Source organism: Neodiprion virginianus, chromosome 3, assembly GCF_021901495.1.
Source record: "Neodiprion virginianus isolate iyNeoVirg1 chromosome 3, iyNeoVirg1.1, whole genome shotgun sequence".
NCBI lineage: Eukaryota > Metazoa > Arthropoda > Insecta > Hymenoptera > Diprionidae > Neodiprion > Neodiprion virginianus.
The window spans coordinates 16859795-16880442 of record NC_060879.1 but is presented as its reverse complement, the minus strand read 5'-3'; the positions used below and the strand labels follow the sequence as shown (position 1 = coordinate 16880442).

At 35.6% G+C, this 20648-nt stretch overlaps 1 protein-coding gene across 7 annotated transcripts in view; it reads right to left on the bottom strand.

Moving 5' to 3' along the window:
* Positions 1-20648, bottom strand: part of LOC124300714 (DNA-directed RNA polymerase, mitochondrial) — a 136234-nt gene that overhangs the window by 16626 nt on the left and 98960 nt on the right. For 3 of the 7 annotated variants that reach the window (XR_006907297.1, XR_006907298.1, XR_006907301.1), the window contains 3 exons: positions 14411-14502; positions 12989-13164; positions 12590-12834 (listed from right to left, as the gene is read on the bottom strand). Coding sequence is in view for 2 of the 7 variants with exons in the window: in XM_046755029.1 (XP_046610985.1) it covers positions 13035-13164; positions 14411-14502 (222 nt within the window). In the remaining 5 variants the exon portion in view is untranslated. Of the gene's footprint in view, positions 1-12515; positions 12851-12988; positions 13165-13904; positions 14300-14330; positions 14503-20648 lie in introns of those variants that run through there. The other 4 variants (XR_006907299.1, XM_046755029.1, XR_006907300.1 and 1 more) reach the window with 4 other exon arrangements.

Below are 20648 nucleotides of genomic sequence, written 5' to 3'. Positions count from 1 at the left end.
AAATTAATTATTTCAGAGAGGTAACTCATAGTTCTTTCGGAATTGATGATGTATGTGTGTAGATCATTGATTTCTAGTTTCAAAAGAGAACTTTGGAACTCAGTTGCGAGTTGTATAGCTTTTGTTCTTGATTTTGGCAAATTAAAAAAAAATGTTGTCTAAGGTATTATTAGAGAATTTTAGGTGCTTGGGTGTTATTCTTCCATTCTTACAGCGCAGTAGGAAGATACGGTGGTTCTTCATCCTATTCAATTTATCAGCTGTCTTGATCCAGCGTCGTAAGTGACCAGCTGTAGTTTTTCCATGTATACGTTCGATGTTTTGAATAAAACCCATTATAGTTCTCTGAAGTAATCCAATTTGTAGATATGATGAATAAGAATTCTCGACCTCGTATGTAATATATTGTAGTATTGGTGATCGGTCAAATAAGAAAACGTAATTTTAGTTAACGTTTCGACCCGAATATGGGCCCTCCTCAGAACGATTTATTTAAAAACTGTCAAAAAAACAAACAAAAGGAAAATAGGACTTAATCAGATAAAATTGGTACTAATAGTAATCGGACACAAATATTGCAGATGTAACATTCTCAGAGACAATAAACATTGTTGATAGTAAGACCTTATGAATAATTGTGATAAGGATGTTTTTTGGTGTTATTTACCTTTTAAGTTAAGTAAGTGTAATAAGATGTAGTCGATTTCACCATTACAATTGGCGGAAACAGTGTTCTTTTTAGTGACGGTAGACAATGTCACTCTTCCAGTAGTTTTTTTAGTAGGAGTTAAAGGTTGGTTGTCATTTATTTAAAAAAATTAAAGAACTATGTTTTTTTCACAGTCAATATGTCATAGTGTTAAAAGGTTATTAAAGAAGGTCAATTAGCAATGAAATTAATTCACAGGTGTCAATTAAGTGGAGGTAAGCTCTTTATAATTAAAATCTACATGTCTAACGAAATATTGTTGGTTGAACCAATTGGGACAACAGGTGAATAACGACTGATGGGGGAAAACAAAATAATCCAGAGTGAAGGTGAACATATTATAAACATTATACAGAAAAAAAGATAAATATTTGGTACGAAAGGTTATGTAGAAAGAACTGTAAAAGGAGACTAAATAATAATTTTTTTTAAAAAAATAAAAAAATTAGTTTAGGTTAAACATTGTTTGTTGTGTGGGCAGAGATTAGAGGTTTGTAAATATTGCTTAAATGTTCAACGTCTTGTCTGAGATTTACCGTATTGGTATGACCTACAATGTTGCACATTTCTAAAAGCAATCTTCTGTAATAATTTTGTTCTTCACAAAGGATGTTTGTGTTGTCAAAATTGAAAGTGTGTTGTTTATCAATCCTATGTTTCGTTAGAGCTGTATGCCGTTCATCTGTCTCATGTATATTACGTTGGTGTTCCCTAATTCTGGTGTTGAGATGTCGACCCGTTTGACCTATGTAGACTTGATTACAGTCCTTACAAGGTATTTTATACACTATATTTGAACGTTTGCATATGGGGATCTTATCCTTACCGGTATCAAAAACAAGTTTTAGGTCTTTTGAATTTTTACCAACAAAATTTACATTATATTTATCGAATAAACGATTGAGTGACTCGAATAGGCCGGCTACATATGGAATGGGGATATATGTAGTAGCCGGTCTATTGTTATCTTCGACAGGAGCAGAGTCAATATTATGGTCAAGTATGTTGTTGATGTAGGAGCGTCTCTTATTAATTTGTTTTTGTAATAGTCCATGAGGGTAATCATTAGATCTTAGTACATTGTATATGAGCTCCAAGTTTTTTTCCTGGAACTCTGTACTAGCAAGTTTTATAGCTCTATCAACAAGGCTAATAATGGTGCCTATTTTGTAGGACAAAGGATGGTGAGAGTTGAAATTCAGGTATCTCTGTGACCATGTTTTTTTGTGAAACCAATCTGTCTTTATATTATTATTGCTGTGTATCAGCAAAACGTCTAAGAAACTGATGGTATTGTTCATTTCTATTTCGATAGTGAATTGTATTCTAGGATGATACCCGTTAAAAATATTAAGAATGTGATGTATTTTTTCATTTGGAACGGCAGTAAGAATATCATCCACATATCGAAAGTAGAACGGCAAATTAAAACCTAGATCGTTTATGCAAGAGGTTTCAAGGTCTTCCATGACGAGGTCTGACAAGATTGGGGAAAGGGGAGATCCCATAGGTAAACCAAATTGTTGTGCATAGGTCTCGTTATTAAATTTAAAAATTGCGGAGTCAAAGCATATTTTTAAGGCTTTTTCTAGTTCAATCCTAGGGATTGGGATCTTATTTTCTAGAGTAGCCCAACGGTTGTTTATTGCACGTAGTGCGAGAACTGTAGGAACATTCGTAAACAAAGAGATTACATCTAAAGATATTAACGTGTAATTGTCCGGGATAATCAATGTCTTAATTTTATCGACTAATAAAAAACTATCTTTTACTCTCGAGATGGGAGGTTTAATATTAGTGGTGAGCCATGAATTGATAGTTTTGGCTAAGGTATATGTCGGGCTATTAACAAAAGAGACAATTGATCTTAAAGGGACATCCTCTTTATGAATTTTTGGAAGCCCATATGCGCGTGGAGGGACACTATTGTACGTGGAAATGTTTCGATGTAGATTTTTTGTTATAAGTTTAGAGGTAAACCAATTATAGCTGAGCTTATTCACCCTGTTTTGTAGGGAATTACACAGATCATATCTAGAAACTCTATACGTAGTGGTGTCAGAAAGCTGTTGTCTCATTTTTTTCATTATACATGTCTTTGTACATAGCAACGGACGTATTACCTTTGTCGGCTTTTAAAAACATTATTTCCGGGTTATTTTTTTTAAAATTCATGGTCTCACGGATTTTTTGATCGGTGACATAATTATTTAAGTTGTTTTTGGGGTACTTAGGGAAACAAAGTACACGGTTGGTAAAATCGGATCTGGCTTGGTTTCTTAACTCATTAGGAAAACTTGTGATTTTTTCTTCAAAATTTGAAATAAGGTTGAAGACAGGAAGATCACGTTTGTTATATGTGCGACCGAAATTTTGACCTAATTGTACTATTTCCGTGACGTTTTCTGGAATAGGAGTATCAGTTAGATTAATTAGCCAATTTTTTTTGGTAGTTTGTCCAATTGAATAAAATTTTTTTTGTTTGTTCAAAGATTTTTTTAGAGCAAGTAAGTTTGTGAATTTTTTGATATTCTTGTTCTTTATGGTAATAAATTTGTTGTTGAGCATCCGATTTTGTGATTCGAAAAATTTGTTTCCCAAAGTACTACCAAGTTTTAAATTAATTATTTCAGAGAGGTAACTCATAGTTCTTTCGGAATTGATGATGTATGTGTGTAGATCATTGATTTCTAGTTTCAAAAGAGAACTTTGGAACTCAGTTGCGAGTTGTATAGCTTTTGTTCTTGATTTTGGCAAATTAAAAAAAAATGTTGTCTAAGGTATTATTAGAGAATTTTAGGTGCTTGGGTGTTATTCTTCCATTCTTACAGCGCAGTAGGAAGATACGGTGGTTCTTCATCCTATTCAATTTATCAGCTGTCTTGATCCAGCGTCGTAAGTGACCAGCTGTAGTTTTTCCATGTATACGTTCGATGTTTTGAATAAAACCCATTATAGTTCTCTGAAGTAATCCAATTTGTAGATATGATGAATAAGAATTCTCGACCTCGTATGTAATATATTGTAGTATTGGTGATCGGTCAAATAAGAAAACGTAATTTTAGTTAACGTTTCGACCCGAATATGGGCCCTCCTCAGAACGATTTATTTAAAAACTGTCAAAAAAACAAACAAAAGGAAAATAGGACTTAATCAGATAAAATTGGTACTAATAGTAATCGGACACAAATATTGCAGATGTAACATTCTCAGAGACAATAAACATTGTTGATAGTAAGACCTTATGAATAATTGTGATAAGGATGTTTTTTGGTGTTATTTACCTTTTAAGTTAAGTAAGTGTAATAAGATGTAGTCGATTTCACCATTACAATTGGCGGAAACAGTGTTCTTTTTAGTGACGGTAGACAATGTCACTCTTCCAGTAGTTTTTTTAGTAGGAGTTAAAGGTTGGTTGTCATTTATTAAAAAAAAAAGAACTATGTTTTTTTCACAGTCAATATGTCATAGTGTTAAAAGGTTATTAAAGAAGGTCAATTAGCAATGAAATTAATTCACAGGTGTCAATTAAGTGGAGGTAAGCTCTTTATAATTAAAATCTACATGTCTAACGAAATATTGTTGGTTGAACCAATTGGGACAACAGGTGAATAACGACTGATGGGGGAAAACAAAATAATCCAGAGTGTAGGTGAACATATTATAAACATTATACAGAAAAAAAGGTAAATATTTGGTACGAAAGGTTATGTAGAAAGAACTGTAAAAGGAGACTAGATAATAATTTTTTTTTTTTTTTAAAATAAAAAAATTAGTTTAGGTTAAACAATGTTTGTTGTGTGGGCAGAGATTAGAGGTTTGTGAATATTGCTTAAATGTTCAACGTCTTGTCTGAGATTTACCGTATTGGTATGACCTACAATGTTGCACATTTCTAAAAGCAATCTTCTGTAATAATTTTGTTCTTCACAAAGGATGTTTGTGTTGTCAAAATTGAAAGTGTGTTGTTTATCAATCCTATGTTTCGTTAGAGCTGTATGCCGTTCATCTGTCTCATGTATATTACGTTGGTGTTCCCTAATTCTGGTGTTGAGATGTCGACCCGTTTGACCTATGTAGACTTGATTACGGTCCTTACAAGGTATTTTATACACTATATTTGAACGTTTGCCTATGGGGATCTTATCCTTACCGGTATCAAAAACAAGTTTTAGGTCTTTTGAATTTTTACCAACAAAATTTACATTATATTTATCGAATAAACGATTGAGTGACTCGAATAGGCCGGCTACATATGGAATGGGGATATATGTAGTAGCCGGTCTATTGTTATCTTCGACAGGAGCAGAGTCAATATTATGGTCAAGTATGTTGTTGATGTAGGAGCGTCTCTTATTAATTTGTTTTTGTAATAGTCCATGAGGGTAATCATTAGATCTTAGTACATCGTATATGAGCTCCAAGTTTTTTTCCTGGAACTCTGTACTAGCAAGTTTTATAGCTCTATCAACAAGGCTAATAATGGTGCCTATTTTGTAGGACAAAGGATGGTGAGAGTTGAAATTCAAGTATCTCTGTGACCATGTTTTTTTGTGAAACCAATCTGTCTTTATATTATTATTGCTGTGTATCAGCAAACCGTCTAAGAAACTGATGGTATTGTTCATTTCTATTTCGATAGTGAATTGTATTCTAGGATGATACCCGTTAAAAATATTAAGAATGTGATGTATTTTTTCATTTGGAACGGCAGTAAGAATATCATCCACATATCGAAAGTAGAACGGCAAATTAAAACCTAGATCGTTTATGCAAGAGGTTTCAAGGTCTTCCATGACGAGGTCTGACAAGATTGGGGAAAGGGGAGATCCCATAGGTAAACCAAATTGTTGTGCATAGGTCTCGTTATTAAATTTAAAAATTGCGGAGTCAAAGCATATTTTTGAGGCTTTTTCTAGTTCAATCCTAGGGATTGGGATCTTATTTTCTAGAGTAGCCCAACGGTTGTTTATTGCACGTAGTGCGAGAACTGTAGGAACATTCGTAAACAAAGAGATTACATCTAAAGATATTAACGTGTAACACAACTTTGTTTTGTTTTGTAACGTGTTACACGTTAATATCTTTAGATGTAATCTCTTTGTTTACGAATGTTCCTACAGTTCTCGCACTACGTGCAATAAACAACCGTTGGGCTACTCTAGAAAATAAGATCCCAATCCCTAGGATTGAACTAGAAAAAGCCTCAAAAATATGCTTTGACTCCGCAATTTTTAAATTTAATAACGAGACCTATGCACAACAATTTGGTTTACCTATGGGATCTCCCCTTTCCCCAATCTTGTCAGACCTCGTCATGGAAGACCTTGAAACCTCTTGCATAAACGATCTAGGTTTTAATATGCCGTTCTACTTTGGATATGTGGATGATATTCTTACTGCCGTTCCAAATGAAAAAATACATCACATTCTTAATATTTTCAACGGGTATCATCCTAGAATACAATTCACTATCGAAATAGAAATGAACAAAACCATCAGTTTCTTAGACGTTTTGCTGATACACAGCAATAATAATATAAAGACAGATTGGTTTCACAAAAAAACATGGTCACAGAGATACTTGAATTTCAACTCTCACCATCCTTTGTCCTACAAAATAGGCACCATTATTAGCCTTGTTGAAAGAGCTATAAAACTTGCTAGTACAGAGTTCCAGGAAAAAAACTTGGAGCTCATATACAATGTACTAAGATCTAATGATTACCCTCATGGACTATTACAAAAACTAATTAATAAGAGACGCTCCTACATCAACAACATACTTGACCATAATATTGACTCTGCTCCTGTCGAAGATAACAATAGACCGGCTACTACATATATCCCCATTCCATATGTAGCCGGCCTATTCGAGTCACTCAATCGTTTATTCGATCAATATAATGTAAATTTTGTTGGTAAAAATTCAAAAGACCTAAAACTTGTTTTTGATACCGGTAAGGATAAGATCCCCATAGGCAAACGTTCAAATATAGTGTCTAAAATACCTTGTAAGGACCGTAATCAAGTCTACATAGGTCAAACGGGTCGACATCTCAACACCAGAATTAGGGAACACCAACGTAATATACATGAGACAGATGAACGGCATACAGCTCTAACGAAACATAGGATTGATAAACAACACACTTTCAATTTTGACAACACAAACATCCTTTGTGAAGAACAAAATTATTACAGAAGATTGCTTTTAGAAATGTGCAACATTGTAGGTCATACCAATACGGTAAATCTCAGACAAGACGTTAAACATTTAAGCAATATTTACAAACCTCTAATCTCTGCCCACACAACAAACATTGTTTAACCTAAACTAATTTTTTTATTTTTAAAAAAAAAAAAAATTATTATCTAGTCTCCTTTTACAGTTCTTTCTACATAACCTTTCGTACCAAATATTTATCTTTTTTTCTGTATAATGTTTATAATATGTTCACCTTCACTCTGGATTATTTTGTTTTCCCCCATCAGTCGTTATTTACCTGTTGTCCCAATTGGTTCAACCAACAATATTTCGTTAGACATGTAGATTTTAATTATAAAGAGCTTACCTCCACTTAATTGACACCTGTGAATTAATTCCATTGCTAATTGACCTTCTTTAATAACCTTCTAACACTATGACATATTGACTGTGAAAAAAACATAGTTCTTTAATTTTTTTAAATAAATGACAACCAACCTTTAACTCCTACTGAAAAAACTACTGGAAGAGTGACATTGTCTACCGTCACTAAAAAGAACACTGTTTCCGCCAATTGTAATGGTGAAATCGACTACATCTTATTACACTTACTTAACTTAAAAGGTAAATAACACCAAAAAACATCCTTATCACAATTATTCATAAGGTCCTACTATCAACAATGTTTATTGTCTCTGAGAATGTTACATCTGCAATATTTGTGTCCGATTACTATTAGTACCAATTTTATGTGATTAAGTCCTATTTTCCTTTTGTTTGTTTTTTTGACAGTTTTTAAATAAATCGTTCTGAGGAGGGCCCATATTCGGGTCGAAACGTTAACTAAAATTACGTTTTCTTATTTGACCGATCACCAATACTACAATATATTACATACGAGGTCGAGAATTCTTATTCATCATATCTACAAATTGGATTACTTCAGAGAACTATAATGGGTTTTATTCAAAACATCGAACGTATACATGGAAAAACTACAGCTGGTCACTTACGACGCTGGATCAAGACAGCTGATAAATTGAATAGGATGAAGAACCACCGTATCTTCCTACTGCGCTGTAAGAATGGAAGAATAACACCCAAGCACCTAAAATTCTCTAATAATACCTTAGACAACATTTTTTTTTAATTTGCCAAAATCAAGAACAAAAGCTATACAACTCGCAACTGAGTTCCAAAGTTCTCTTTTGAAACTAGAAATCAATGATCTACACACATACATCATCAATTCCGAAAGAACTATGAGTTACCTCTCTGAAATAATTAATTTAAAACTTGGTAGTACTTTGGGAAACAAATTTTTCGAATCACAAAATCGGATGCTCAACAACAAATTTATTACCATAAAGAACAAGAATATCAAAAAATTCACAAACTTACTTGCTCTAAAAAAATCTTTGAACAAACAAAAAAAATTTTATTCAATTGGACAAACTACCAAAAAAAATTGGCTAATTAATCTAACTGATACTCCTATTCCAGAAAACGTCACGGAAATAGTACAATTAGGTCAAAATTTCGGTCGCACATATAACAAACGTGATCTTCCTGTCTTCAACCTTATTTCAAATTTTGAAGAAAAAATCACAAGTTTTCCTAATGAGTTAAGAAACCAAGCCAGATCCGATTTTACCAACCGTGTACTTTGTTTCCCTAAGTACCCCAAAAACAACTTAAATGATTATGTCACCGATCAAAAAATCCGTGAGACCATGAATTTTAAAAAAAATAACCCGGAAATAATGTTTTGAAAAGCCGACAAAGGTAATACGTCCGTTGCTATGTACAAAGACATGTATAATGAAAAAATGAGACAACAGCTTTCTGACACCACTACGTATAGAGTTTCTAGATATGATCTGTGTAATTCCCTACAAAACAGGGTGAATAAGCTCAGCTATAATTGGTTTACCTCTAAACTTATAACAAAAAATCTACATCGAAACATTTCCACGTACAATAGTGTCCCTCCACGCGCATATGGGCTTCCAAAAATTCATAAAGAGGATGTCCCTTTAAGATTAATTGTCTCTTTTGTTAATAGCCCGACATATACCTTAGCCAAAACTATCAATTCATGGCTCACCACTAATATTAAACCTCCCATCTCGAGAGTAAAAGATAGTTTTTTATTAGTCGATAAAATTAAGACATTGATTATCCCGGACAATTACAGGTTAATATCTTTAGATGTAATCTCTTTGTTTACGAATGTTCCTACAGTTCTCGCACTACGTGCAATAAACAACCGTTGGGCTACTCTAGAAAATAAGATCCCAATCCCTAGGATTGAACTAGAAAAAGCCTCAAAAATATGCTTTGACTCCGCAATTTTTAAATTTAATAACGAGACCTATGCACAACAATTTGGTTTACCTATGGGATCTCCCCTTTCCCCAATCTTGTCAGACCTCGTCATGGAAGACCTTGAAACCTCTTGCATAAACGATCTAGGTTTTAATTTGCCGTTCTACTTTGGATATGTGGATGATATTCTTACTGCCGTTCCAAATGAAAAAATACATCACATTCTTAATATTTTTAACGGGTATCATCCTAGAATACAATTCACTATCGAAATAGAAATGAACAATACCATCAGTTTCTTAGACGTTTTGCTGATACACAGCAATAATAATATAAAGACAGATTGGTTTCACAAAAAAACATGGTCACAGAGATACTTGAATTTCAACTCTCACCATCCTTTGTCCTACAAAATAGGCACCATTATTAGCCTTGTTGATAGAGCTATAAAACTTGCTAGTACAGAGTTCCAGGAAAAAAACTTGGAGCTCATATACAATGTACTAAGATCTAATGATTACCCTCATGGACTATTACAAAAACAAATTAATAAGAGACGCTCCTACATCAACAACATACTTGACCATAATATTGACTCTGCTCCTGTCGAAGATAACAATAGACCGGCTACTACATATATCCCCATTCCATATGTAGCCGGCCTATTCGAGTCACTCAATCGTTTATTCGATGAATATAATGTAAATTTTGTCGGTAAAAATTCAAAAGACCTAAAACTTGTTTTTGATACCGGTAAGGATAAGATCCCCATAGGCAAACGTTCAAATATAGTGTATAAAATACCTTGTAAGGACCGTAATCAAGTCTACATAGGTCAAACGGGTCGACATCTCAACACCAGAAATAGGGAACACCAACGTAATATACATGAGACAGATGAACGGCATACAGCTCTAACGAAACATAGGATTGATAAACAACACACTTTCAATTTTGACAACACAAACATCCTTTGTGAAGAACAAAATTATTACAGAAGATTGCTTTTAGAAATGTGCAACATTGTAGGTCATACCAATACGGTAAATCTCAGACAAGACGTTGAACATTCAAGCAATATTTACAAACCTCTAATCTCTGCCCACACAACAAACATTGTTTAACCTAAACTAATTTTTTTATTTTTTAAAAAAAAAAAAATTATTATTTAGTCTCCTTTTACAGTTCTTTCTACATAACCTTTCGTACCAAATATTTATCTTTTTTTCTGTATAATGTTTATAATATGTTCACCTTCACTCTGGATTATTTTGTTTTCCCCCATCAGTCGTTATTTACCTGTTGTCCCAATTGGTTCAACCAACAATATTTCGTTAGACATGTAGATTTTAATTATAAAGAGCTTACCTCCACTTAATTGACACCTGTGAATTAATTTCATTGCTAATTGACCTTCTTTAATAACCTTCTAACACTATGACATATTGACTGTGAAAAAAACATAGTTCTTTAATTTTTTTAAATAAATGACAACCAACCTTTAACTCCTACTAAAAAAACTACTGGAAGAGTGACATTGTCTACCGTCACTAAAAAGAACACTGTTTCCGCCAATTGTAATGGTGAAATCGACTACATCTTATTACACTTACTTAACTTAAAAGGTAAATAACACCAAAAAACATCCTTATCACAATTATTCATAAGGTCTTACTATCAACAATGTTTATTGTCTCTGAGAATGTTACATCTGCAATATTTGTGTCCGATTACTATTAGTACCAATTTTATCTGATTAAGTCCTATTTTCCTTTTGTTTGTTTTTTTGACAGTTTTTAAATAAATCGTTCTGAGGAGGGCCCATATTCGGGTCGAAACGTTAACTAAAATTACGTTTTCTTATTTGACCGATCACCAATACTACAATAAATAACGATCTGGGTTCTGATACATCAAATCTAAAAGATTAATTCCAGCTACATTTCGATATTCCTCAAGAGGTTCTAAAAGTGTACAGACCTGGCGATCTGCTAAAAACCTCTTGGTGAAAGTTGTTTTTCCGCATCCGATATTTCCTTCAATAATAATCGTAAGCGGTCGAGTTTTACTCAAATGAATTCCGAAAGGTAAATTCTTCTCCCAATTGATGATCGACTGTAAAGAAGGCCAAATCGATCATAGTCGTCAAGGGTGTTCGCGTGAAGATCTAACCTCGAAGGATGTCCCTGGTCTTGGAGAGATTGTTCCAGGTTGATGCTCTTCAAAAGGAGCAAGACGATCCAAGTGAACCACTTTCTGACGCGAATGAGGAGATCTTCGGATTCTATAAACAACATCATTTATCCGGTTAACCACAAAGTAAGGGCCTTCCCAATTTCTTTTTAGCTTTGGACATCGTCCTTTCTGTCTTCGAGGTTGAAAGAGCCAGACAGAATCTCCAGGATTAAATTTTAAATCTCTGGCTCGAATATCATAACGAGTTTTCAATTTATCTGAAGCCATAGAAATTCTATTCCTAGCAAAGTGATGAATTTCTTCTAAACGTTGTTGTAATGAAAAGGCATAATCTGTTTGATGCTGTCTTTGCACAGGAACAGGGCCTTTCTCTAAATCTGACGGAAGTCGAAGATTTCTTCCAGTAAGCATGAGGGCTGGCGTCTGTTTCGTCGTCTCATGAATTGCAGATCTGTAAGATAAGAGAAAGAAAGGGATCCAGGAGTCCCAGTCTCTCTGATTCTGCTCTACGAATGACGACAAATACTGTAAAAAAGTCCGATTCAGACGCTCTATCATGCCGTCAGATTGCGGATGCAAAGGAGTTGTACGAGTTTTTCTAACCCCTAAAATCTGAGTAACCTCTTTCATTAAGGTTGACTCAAAATTTCCGCCTTGATCAGTATGAAGTTCTAGAGGAACTCCGTGTCTACAAATAAATTCTTTAACGAATGCCTGTGCTACAGTAGAGGCTTCTTGATCAGCGAGAGGGACCACTTCTGGCCACTTAGTAAAATAATCAGATTAACCAGAAACCTCTTTATCCTTTAAAACCGCCAATTTTTGACGGAAAGATTCCATGGGCAGATTATGAACGTCAGTTTAATACGATTGCTAAACATAATCAGTGGGACTCCGCCATGAGGGCCCATTAATAGATACTGATATAATTGCTCCTATCAATTTGTGTACATGAGTTGCTCACCTCGCCCAACCCTCAGTGTATAACCACATTATATGGTCTGATTTGGATTGCTTCTCAAATAGTGGGTGTTTCAGTATTCCAAAATGTTGAATATGATGAAGTATAAACAATTATTGTCGTGATTAATTTTATTAAAGTATCATATAGGATTACAATATTTATTTAGACTACAACAAAAAGTCACATTTCTTCATCCATAAATCTGCAATCTTGCAGAACTGTGTCACGATTACTATTCTGTTTTTCGATTCCACCTGCAAATTTAGACTTGAGAATGATCGTTGGAGATCAACTGAACTCGGGAACAGGATATAACGCAGTTTGCATCAACTGCGTTCGCGAAGTACCGCCAATTCATGCGTGTAAACGACTCACCGATAGCGAGTGTGACGTTACTGTGCACGCTACTTCGATTAATTTTTGTTGCAACTGAAAATTCATGTTACTATTGATCATTCAAATGGAAATTACCGTTAGAGATTTTCAACAATATTGAAAATAGTGAGACTAAAGTACAGATGCTATCTTTTATGGTTACCTAGATTCTTTTATCAATAAAGTAAGTGATCAATTGAAATATTACCTTTCACATTCATTTTGTATGCTCCTTTCGCATAGGTGTATCATGTCTAACTGAAGAAGTACACAGAGGCCAAAACGCTTTTCAGGTCGAACGTACCTTGTACCGGGACTTGTTTTAAGACATTGTTCAATTTTAATTTCTCAGATGCTGGTACAGACTCGTCATCACGTAACTCGCTAAAAATATGAAAAAAGTTTACGGTTTCGTATTTGTATAATATTTGAAACGAATTGAAACATTTTTTCTCTATGATGGTGGTCAATTCTAAGGTCATAGCTATAATTATCTGTTCGGAGGTGTTGACTATAAGGTTTTGTTACTTACTACAGAAGTTGACTATTGAAGGATTACATGAAATTTAGTGAGGGGTTTTTGGTATTTCACCCGTGTGTACGATATATATTTTCGGAAATTGAGGTTGAAGACTATTATCACTAGAGGCAAACTTTGAGATTCATGCATATTTGTTGGTAGAAATTTCTAAAATAAATTAAATTGATAGATTTTACGAACGTGTAACAAAATCACCAGTAATCAACCATAGTAGAACAAATATTGAAAAATTAATTTTTTTTTCAAGCCTCTTTATTGCTGAATAAGTTCCAACTAGCGACTAAATTTACCCCCGAAAGGTGCTAAACTTTGTTCAAATAAAAGTATACGGTATAATTCAATAAAAGTGTTAGAATATGATAAGATTTATCCAAATTATCAATTTTAGAGTTGATTGCTCTTTTCTAAAAACATTAGTGCGTGTGGCTACTACTATGGATAGAAAAAGGACGTGTTTATATGTAAACATGGCGATAAAGAATGGTTGAAGAAATGTTTTTTGAATTAAATAAATCTTATGTAATTCAACAAAAAAAAAAAAGTTATTAGAACAATTATACCGGTTATTGAGTGCAAACACATTCATTTGAATCGACAAGATATTTTGTTCGTCATCTTAACACACCACAGTTGGTAAATTCAACAAATTTTTTTTACGTGTAACTGCTAGTTTCAGTAGCTGTTTTTAAGGTTTATTCAAATAATCCACTTTCAAGTTATTTGACTATAGCTTGGCCAGTATACTGGCCATGCGGCGGCCTAAAGGTTAAAAAAAAACCTATTGTACGTGTGAGAATAATGTCAAAATATATGCAATACTGTATAATGTTCTGTACTGCATCGTATTATCTAATAGTACTGTACCATTATCCAAACTTTCGTTAAAGTAATTATGGTTATACTTTGCAATTATGCATAAGAGGAGCCGAGTATCCAACGTCAGGGTGGCCACTCAATTTGGTTTAAAAAATTACCCAACTTTTCCTCGTTTTCCTTACCAGAAATATACGTTTTCCACTTTATCCGAAAGAAAACGTTTGCGTGGCCGACTACTAGTACAGTTACCCAACAATACAAGATCATACAAACCTTTCTTTGTAACCGAATCTTTCAACAAGGAAATTTGAAAGATTTTGTAGAATTGGTTCAGAGTGCAGTGCCACAAACTGTTCACGACAAATCTGAAATCAAATTATTTTTCGTATGTATCAAACAGTCAGTAACAATGTAACGCGCTCAAGGCAATTGATACACAGGCTTTAAATCACTCTCAACACACAAAATACTTAATCACTCTGAGAACGTTACTTCGATTTTTTTTTTATAACATCGAAAAAAATGATTACTTTTGTAATACCACTAGAGTTCAGCAACTCATAAATGACCCTGTAGAAATGTCACTACATAACGCATTCCTAGAATTTATTGCTTGCCATCATCATAATGTAGACCAGTGTTTTTCAACCCTATTGAATTCTCGACCCCTTTACAAGTACAAAAAATCTGGCAACCCCCAAGCTCCATAAAAAAAACTATGTTAGTGACTTCAGAAGCGACGCATTTAATTTTCCATGGTAAACATAAAAACTACGAAGAGAAATAGGCTCCAATTAGAAAAAGATTTGATTATTTACGTCTCAAAAATACAGCTACGATTCGACAATTTATTAAAAAATGTTTTATTTTTATTGTAGTGTAAGACCTACAACCCTTGCCTTTTACTTTTATCTGGCTTGCAACCGCGACCTCCCTAGGACGCGCGACCCACAGGTTGAAAAACACTGAATATAGATATTGGGAATGTTTTGACTACATTTCAGAAATTATAACTGTGCGATTGATCAATTAATCGTAGTCTTCTGTTAATTATTTTTCCAATTAGTCGATCAATAAAAATTTGGCTTAATCGATTAGGGGAAAAAATAAATAACTGGAGTCTACGAGTAATCACACAGGCGTACTAGAAGTATTTCGGAGCATTGTGTACGATCCATAAAATTTGTTGAGTTCATTACTTTCCGCAACGAAGAATGGAGGCCTATAGAAGCGTACGGCTTATGGGCCGCTTGAAGCAAAACTTTCTGCGACTCGTAAATCCGTATGATGGCTCTACCGTCGGTCGACAGTAGAGCCATCCGACGCTCGCCTTACGAAGCTCGTGCTCTCGGCGATTTGTGCTCGGCGTGGAGCCGCGCTGCTACATCGACTCTCCCCTTATTTCTCCGCTTCTCCTACAGCACCGATTTTTTTTTCTTTTTTTCAATACATCAAATGATAGTATCTACACGCAATTAATAAATTGTGTGCAGATACTGACATTCGATTGAATAAAAAAAAAAAGTAAAAAACGAAGAAAAATCTATAAAGAAATACCAGGAGATTCGAACTCACAAAACGCCGTATGGTTTCACAAGTTCGAGCAAGGTTCACGAAATCCATAAAAATATAGTACTATCTCTATTATGTATTCAGAAAAGCTGAAGCAAAAATTGCAGTGCATGAATCGGCTGTCTCGGATATAAGAGTCTCACAGCCCTCGAGAATGTACTTGTTATTACATAAAATAAAAATAATAAATGCTTAAATCGGCAAAAGTATGACAGACATCATACCGGCCCCCCACTCTGGGTTCATTATTGATCGGGCGCGAGAGAGAACGCACCATGGCTCCAAACGAGAGCGAGAGAGTTAACACGATCACCCCAACTCGCCGGTCGGAGCCAACACACCGACACTGTACGCATTAGTATAGAGCGCTGTACGTGAGCCACACAAGCAAAGGCGCCACTAACGACGCCTAGCTGTTGGGGTGCTCGCCCCATAGCTCGCCCGAGCACCCCAACTTTTCTTGCTTCAAATAACCTGCAGGCCGTAGGCTTCTATAGGACGCCATCTTCGTTGCTTTCCGCCAATTGGTGACCACTTTCCAAAGTATTCTCACGAATATAACATAAATTCATTATTAGGAACACAAAAATGTGTTTACTTATAATAAACACTACAGTCTCCTTCAGGTGAGTGTAAAGTTCTAAGGCTCACGCAAGTTAAAAAGAGTTTATTTACATTAGTTCCTTAGTAAAATGATTCGAAGATATTTCCAAACTGATTTAAAAAAATCTGAAAACCAAATTGTTAACGGTGTCTTTCGGATAGTCGTATATGCGATAGAAAAAGATGCAATGTGACCGGAAGCTGGCACTTTTTTCTTCTAACCAGCAGTCTCGTGAATAATGGGTAAGATCAGTTCTGATTCACAATCCATTCTGTAGATCATTGGTAGCAATGGTATTACATAAGTATAGTATTGTTTAGAATTGAGGAAAGGTGGGAGAACGAGAGACCACTCATCCGTATTTCGTCGGCTAAGAGGAAGAAGATGCTTCGGCTTTGATTTGAAATAAACTGATGTTTTGCGAGCGACTTTATTTTCCATAATTTTGATTCAGCAGCACGCGCGGAAAATATGAATTGTTAGTTTAATTACATGAAGAAATCGCTTTCAAATAACTGTATATTTTCATTTTGTGTATTAATTAAATTCTTATTCTTCGACTAAGTTATAGGATGGAATCATTGAAATGAGATCACGTGCGATTCAGGATGTTATCGCAAAAAAGTCAAATTGATTTGTTGACATTTTCATTTTTATCATTATATATGTATTGTAACGTGGCATTTCGATAGTCCGTTACAAACAGCTCTCTGAATCCTAGACGGTATCAACATTTCGGGGTTTCCGGTATCAAGTAGCGAGGCATTAACAAAAGAGCGCCAGAACTGAAGTCACGCATCCGAAATTCCGAGAGGCGACACTGTACCGAGTAGCGAATAAGATATTTTAGGCTTTTTGTTTTTTTGTTTCCGAGAACGGCATCAAGCAGGATGTCAACAACGAATTCGAGGAAATTACGGAGTGGAGGAATAACGACTATTTCCAAGGAAGGATGTCAAGGCTGCGGAGGGGAACCAACGAAGATCCCTACATCGTGAGAATCCAAGACGAACGCGATTCCCGCCGTTCGAGTAACGGCTTACTGAATAACGAATAGCCATTTTGGATTTGCATTTTCGAAAAGTACTTGAAATTTGTTTGCCGATTCTTTCGCTTCGCGACCGTAGCCTGAGTTGTGCATTATGGAGTTGTGTAAATTTTGCTGTGTTGAGAATGTTGAGTAGTCACGGTTTTGAGTTGCGTCGTTTTCGTTTTAAATTTTCGTACAGCCCGAATTCCGCTGTACAGGGTCGAGTCGCGGTATCGTGTTTTTCAGTGTCACCTCTCGTGTCGGTCGCGAATTGCCGAAATGGAGTGTTGAAATTAACGAATATCGTTTTTGAGGACGTTGACAAAATTTGAGTTCGGATGCGTTGCGATTGCGTTTAGTCGAGTTGACGTTTAGTTGAGTTTGAGTTGAATTAAGATTGCGTTTTCGTTGTCTGGAGTTGCGATCGTGCAGATTTCGTTCAAGTTGATTTGAGTACCACTGAGATTGTGTTTAATCTCATTATGATTTCGTGATGTTGAATCGAGTACAGGATAATATTTAGGACAGTTTAGATTGAGTAAAGAATAAAATAAGGTTTATCTTAATTCAAGTTGTCGAATTTAGATTTAAGTCATCCCGCAGTCATCCCGAAGCTCCGAGTCGCGGGTGATATTGACAACGTCATCTGTTTGGTAACCTGGCGACGCACCGTCGAGAAATTAGTTATAGTTTCGGTTTCGTAGCAATTATTGCGGTAGCTTGCATATGGCTAGGTTTCGAATTGGAAGTTGCGCATTTGAGGTTTACCCCTCCCCTTTCCGCGGTACTGAGCTACCGAGCATATTAACTGAGGTTTAGCGAAGGTGAAAATTTCGAGGCGTGTTGACCACGCCAGGCACCGAACAAAATCTCGCGATATCTTTTGTGAGATCTAATTTTTTCCATCTTACATCGCGGGCTGCCGAATTATTGTGCGCGCAGTAAGTTCTCGGTCACTTCGCTGGGTGGCTGCGGTGCAGCGTTATTTTAGAGTTATTTTCAAGATGTAGGACACGATTGAAGAATCTGAAAAAAATACTGTACCTTCACAAGGCCTGCTCAAAGCGATAAGTGAAGTTTCAGGAATGTGTTTTTCACCGTTTTTTTATTACAGAGATTCAAAATAACGGTTACGCACCATGAGAGGGCACATAAATGATAATAATTACATAACTTGCTACTTATTTTAAAATAAAAACACATTCTTGAAACTTCACTTATCGCTTTGAGCAGGCCTTGTGAAGGTACAGTATTTTTTTCAGATTCTTCAATCATGTCCTACATCGTGAAAATGACTCTAAAATAACGCTGCGACGCCGCCGCGGGGTAGCGGTGGACGGCAACCGGCCGCCCGCCATTACGTAGAGACTCGGTGCGCCGCAATTTCATGCGCATCGACACCTTTAATCATTTTTTACTCGAAAACGAAGAAAAACACCCCTCTGGAATTAATTCACAGGTTGTAGTACAGTTCAAGGAACATGTCGGAATTTTAAAAATTAATTGTTGAATAAACAATTGATAACAACTTTTTTTTACCATTTCGTATTTTTTTTTAAATTCTATGGAGCTTTCCGCGTAATTTAAAAAAAAAAATATATTGTATCTAATTTTTTGCCAAAGTTATGAATTTTTGAAAAAAATGGGAGTCTAATTTGTTATTGTTAATAAAAAATCGAATTTTGCATTATGAGATTCGCGCTTTGGCACACAAATCTAACTCCCCCTACACAATCCACATGCCAAATTAAAAAAATATCTGAGAGATGACTGATCCGGTTGACGCGGAATAGCCCTGAATTGAATTAAATGGTAGTTACAGGCAGCTTTGGGATTTAAAAATTTACACAGAACTTCAGAATTGACAGAATGTAACATAACTTAAGAAAATATTCATGCAATACAGAATCGTAACTGTCATCTGCTGTCATCGAGCTTATACACGTATTGGAAGCATTCCAATGCTCGCATGCCTGAGTGGCAAAGACAGTAAAGGTAATACCAGTACACCCTGTCTCTCTTGCTCTGTGCCGTGATTGGTTAAGGGTGCGCCCTCTACCAGTTGGTGAGTTCTGATGTCGCCCATCCGCACGTGTTTCACAAATTATACTTTTGAGACAACTGTGAACGAAAATTTGATTTTAGAAGCACTGAAGGTGCTACTAATGGCGTATAAAATTGTGGCTGGGTCTTAAGCTCAATGGCACAGTGCGAAAAACAGATAGAGTCTCCAATTGGTTACACTAATAGACACTGATTGTGAGTATACACGGAAACCGTGCACTGTTATACTTGTGTGCTGTGCTACTTGTGATGTCGGATACACTTCGGTTGCATCATGTTTTGCTGGTAATATTGGTAAAAGAATGGTGCCAGATTTTTGCCCTGAGTATAGGAGCTCATGTCAGTGCTGTGTAAATACGGCAATTTTCATGACCAAAGTTCCGATTGAATTTGAAGTATACTGCAAGGTAGTAGAGTGGAGTTATTGTAGAACAAATTGTTGTATACTAAATTAATTGTATTTTTTAGGTCTTTATAGAAGTAAATGCGACAAAAAATGCTACCGTACTAAAATCGTTACTACCTAGCAATACACCACGAGTTCCATCGTGACTTCAGTCATAGGGGTCGCCGTATACACCGTACTGATCCAAGCTCCTGCACTAGGAGCAAAAATCTTGCACCGTTCTTGCACCAATCTTTTGAGCGAAACGTAGTGCGTACAAAGTGTATCCAGCACTACAAATAACACAAAATACGAATAAAAATTAGTGGACAACTTCAGTGTACACCTGTTGTACACTGGTGTAACCAGTTGAAAACGGTACGAGTTATTTGAAAGCGAGTATGCACACAATTGAAATGCTATATTTCACACATTTAAGTTTCCTTTGGCGTAAGCGCACTTCCAAATTAAGTTACCTAACCCTAATCTAACGCGATGTCAATGGTATTCTTTATCCCTCCTCAAATCAAACGTTTCTTTAAAATTAAAAAAACGCGGGAAGTGATTACAGCGCTTGCCTTGGCTCATGCTGCGTTCATACTAGAACTCGTGTGATAGCAACACTTTCCTTCGCCTCGTGCCACGTACTTCGCACTCGTATCCGTGTCGACATAACTTTCGCGGCCCACGTTGCGAACTTTACACTCATCGGAAATTTTTAATACCCATGAAGCGAGCATGAAGTACCACTTACCAACCTGGGCCACGTGAGCAGGAGTAGAAGTGAGCTGACACCAAACTTTTTGTCCCTGTGACGTCATGCCTTTTACTCCTTCGGGAGTAGAAGTGAGACTTT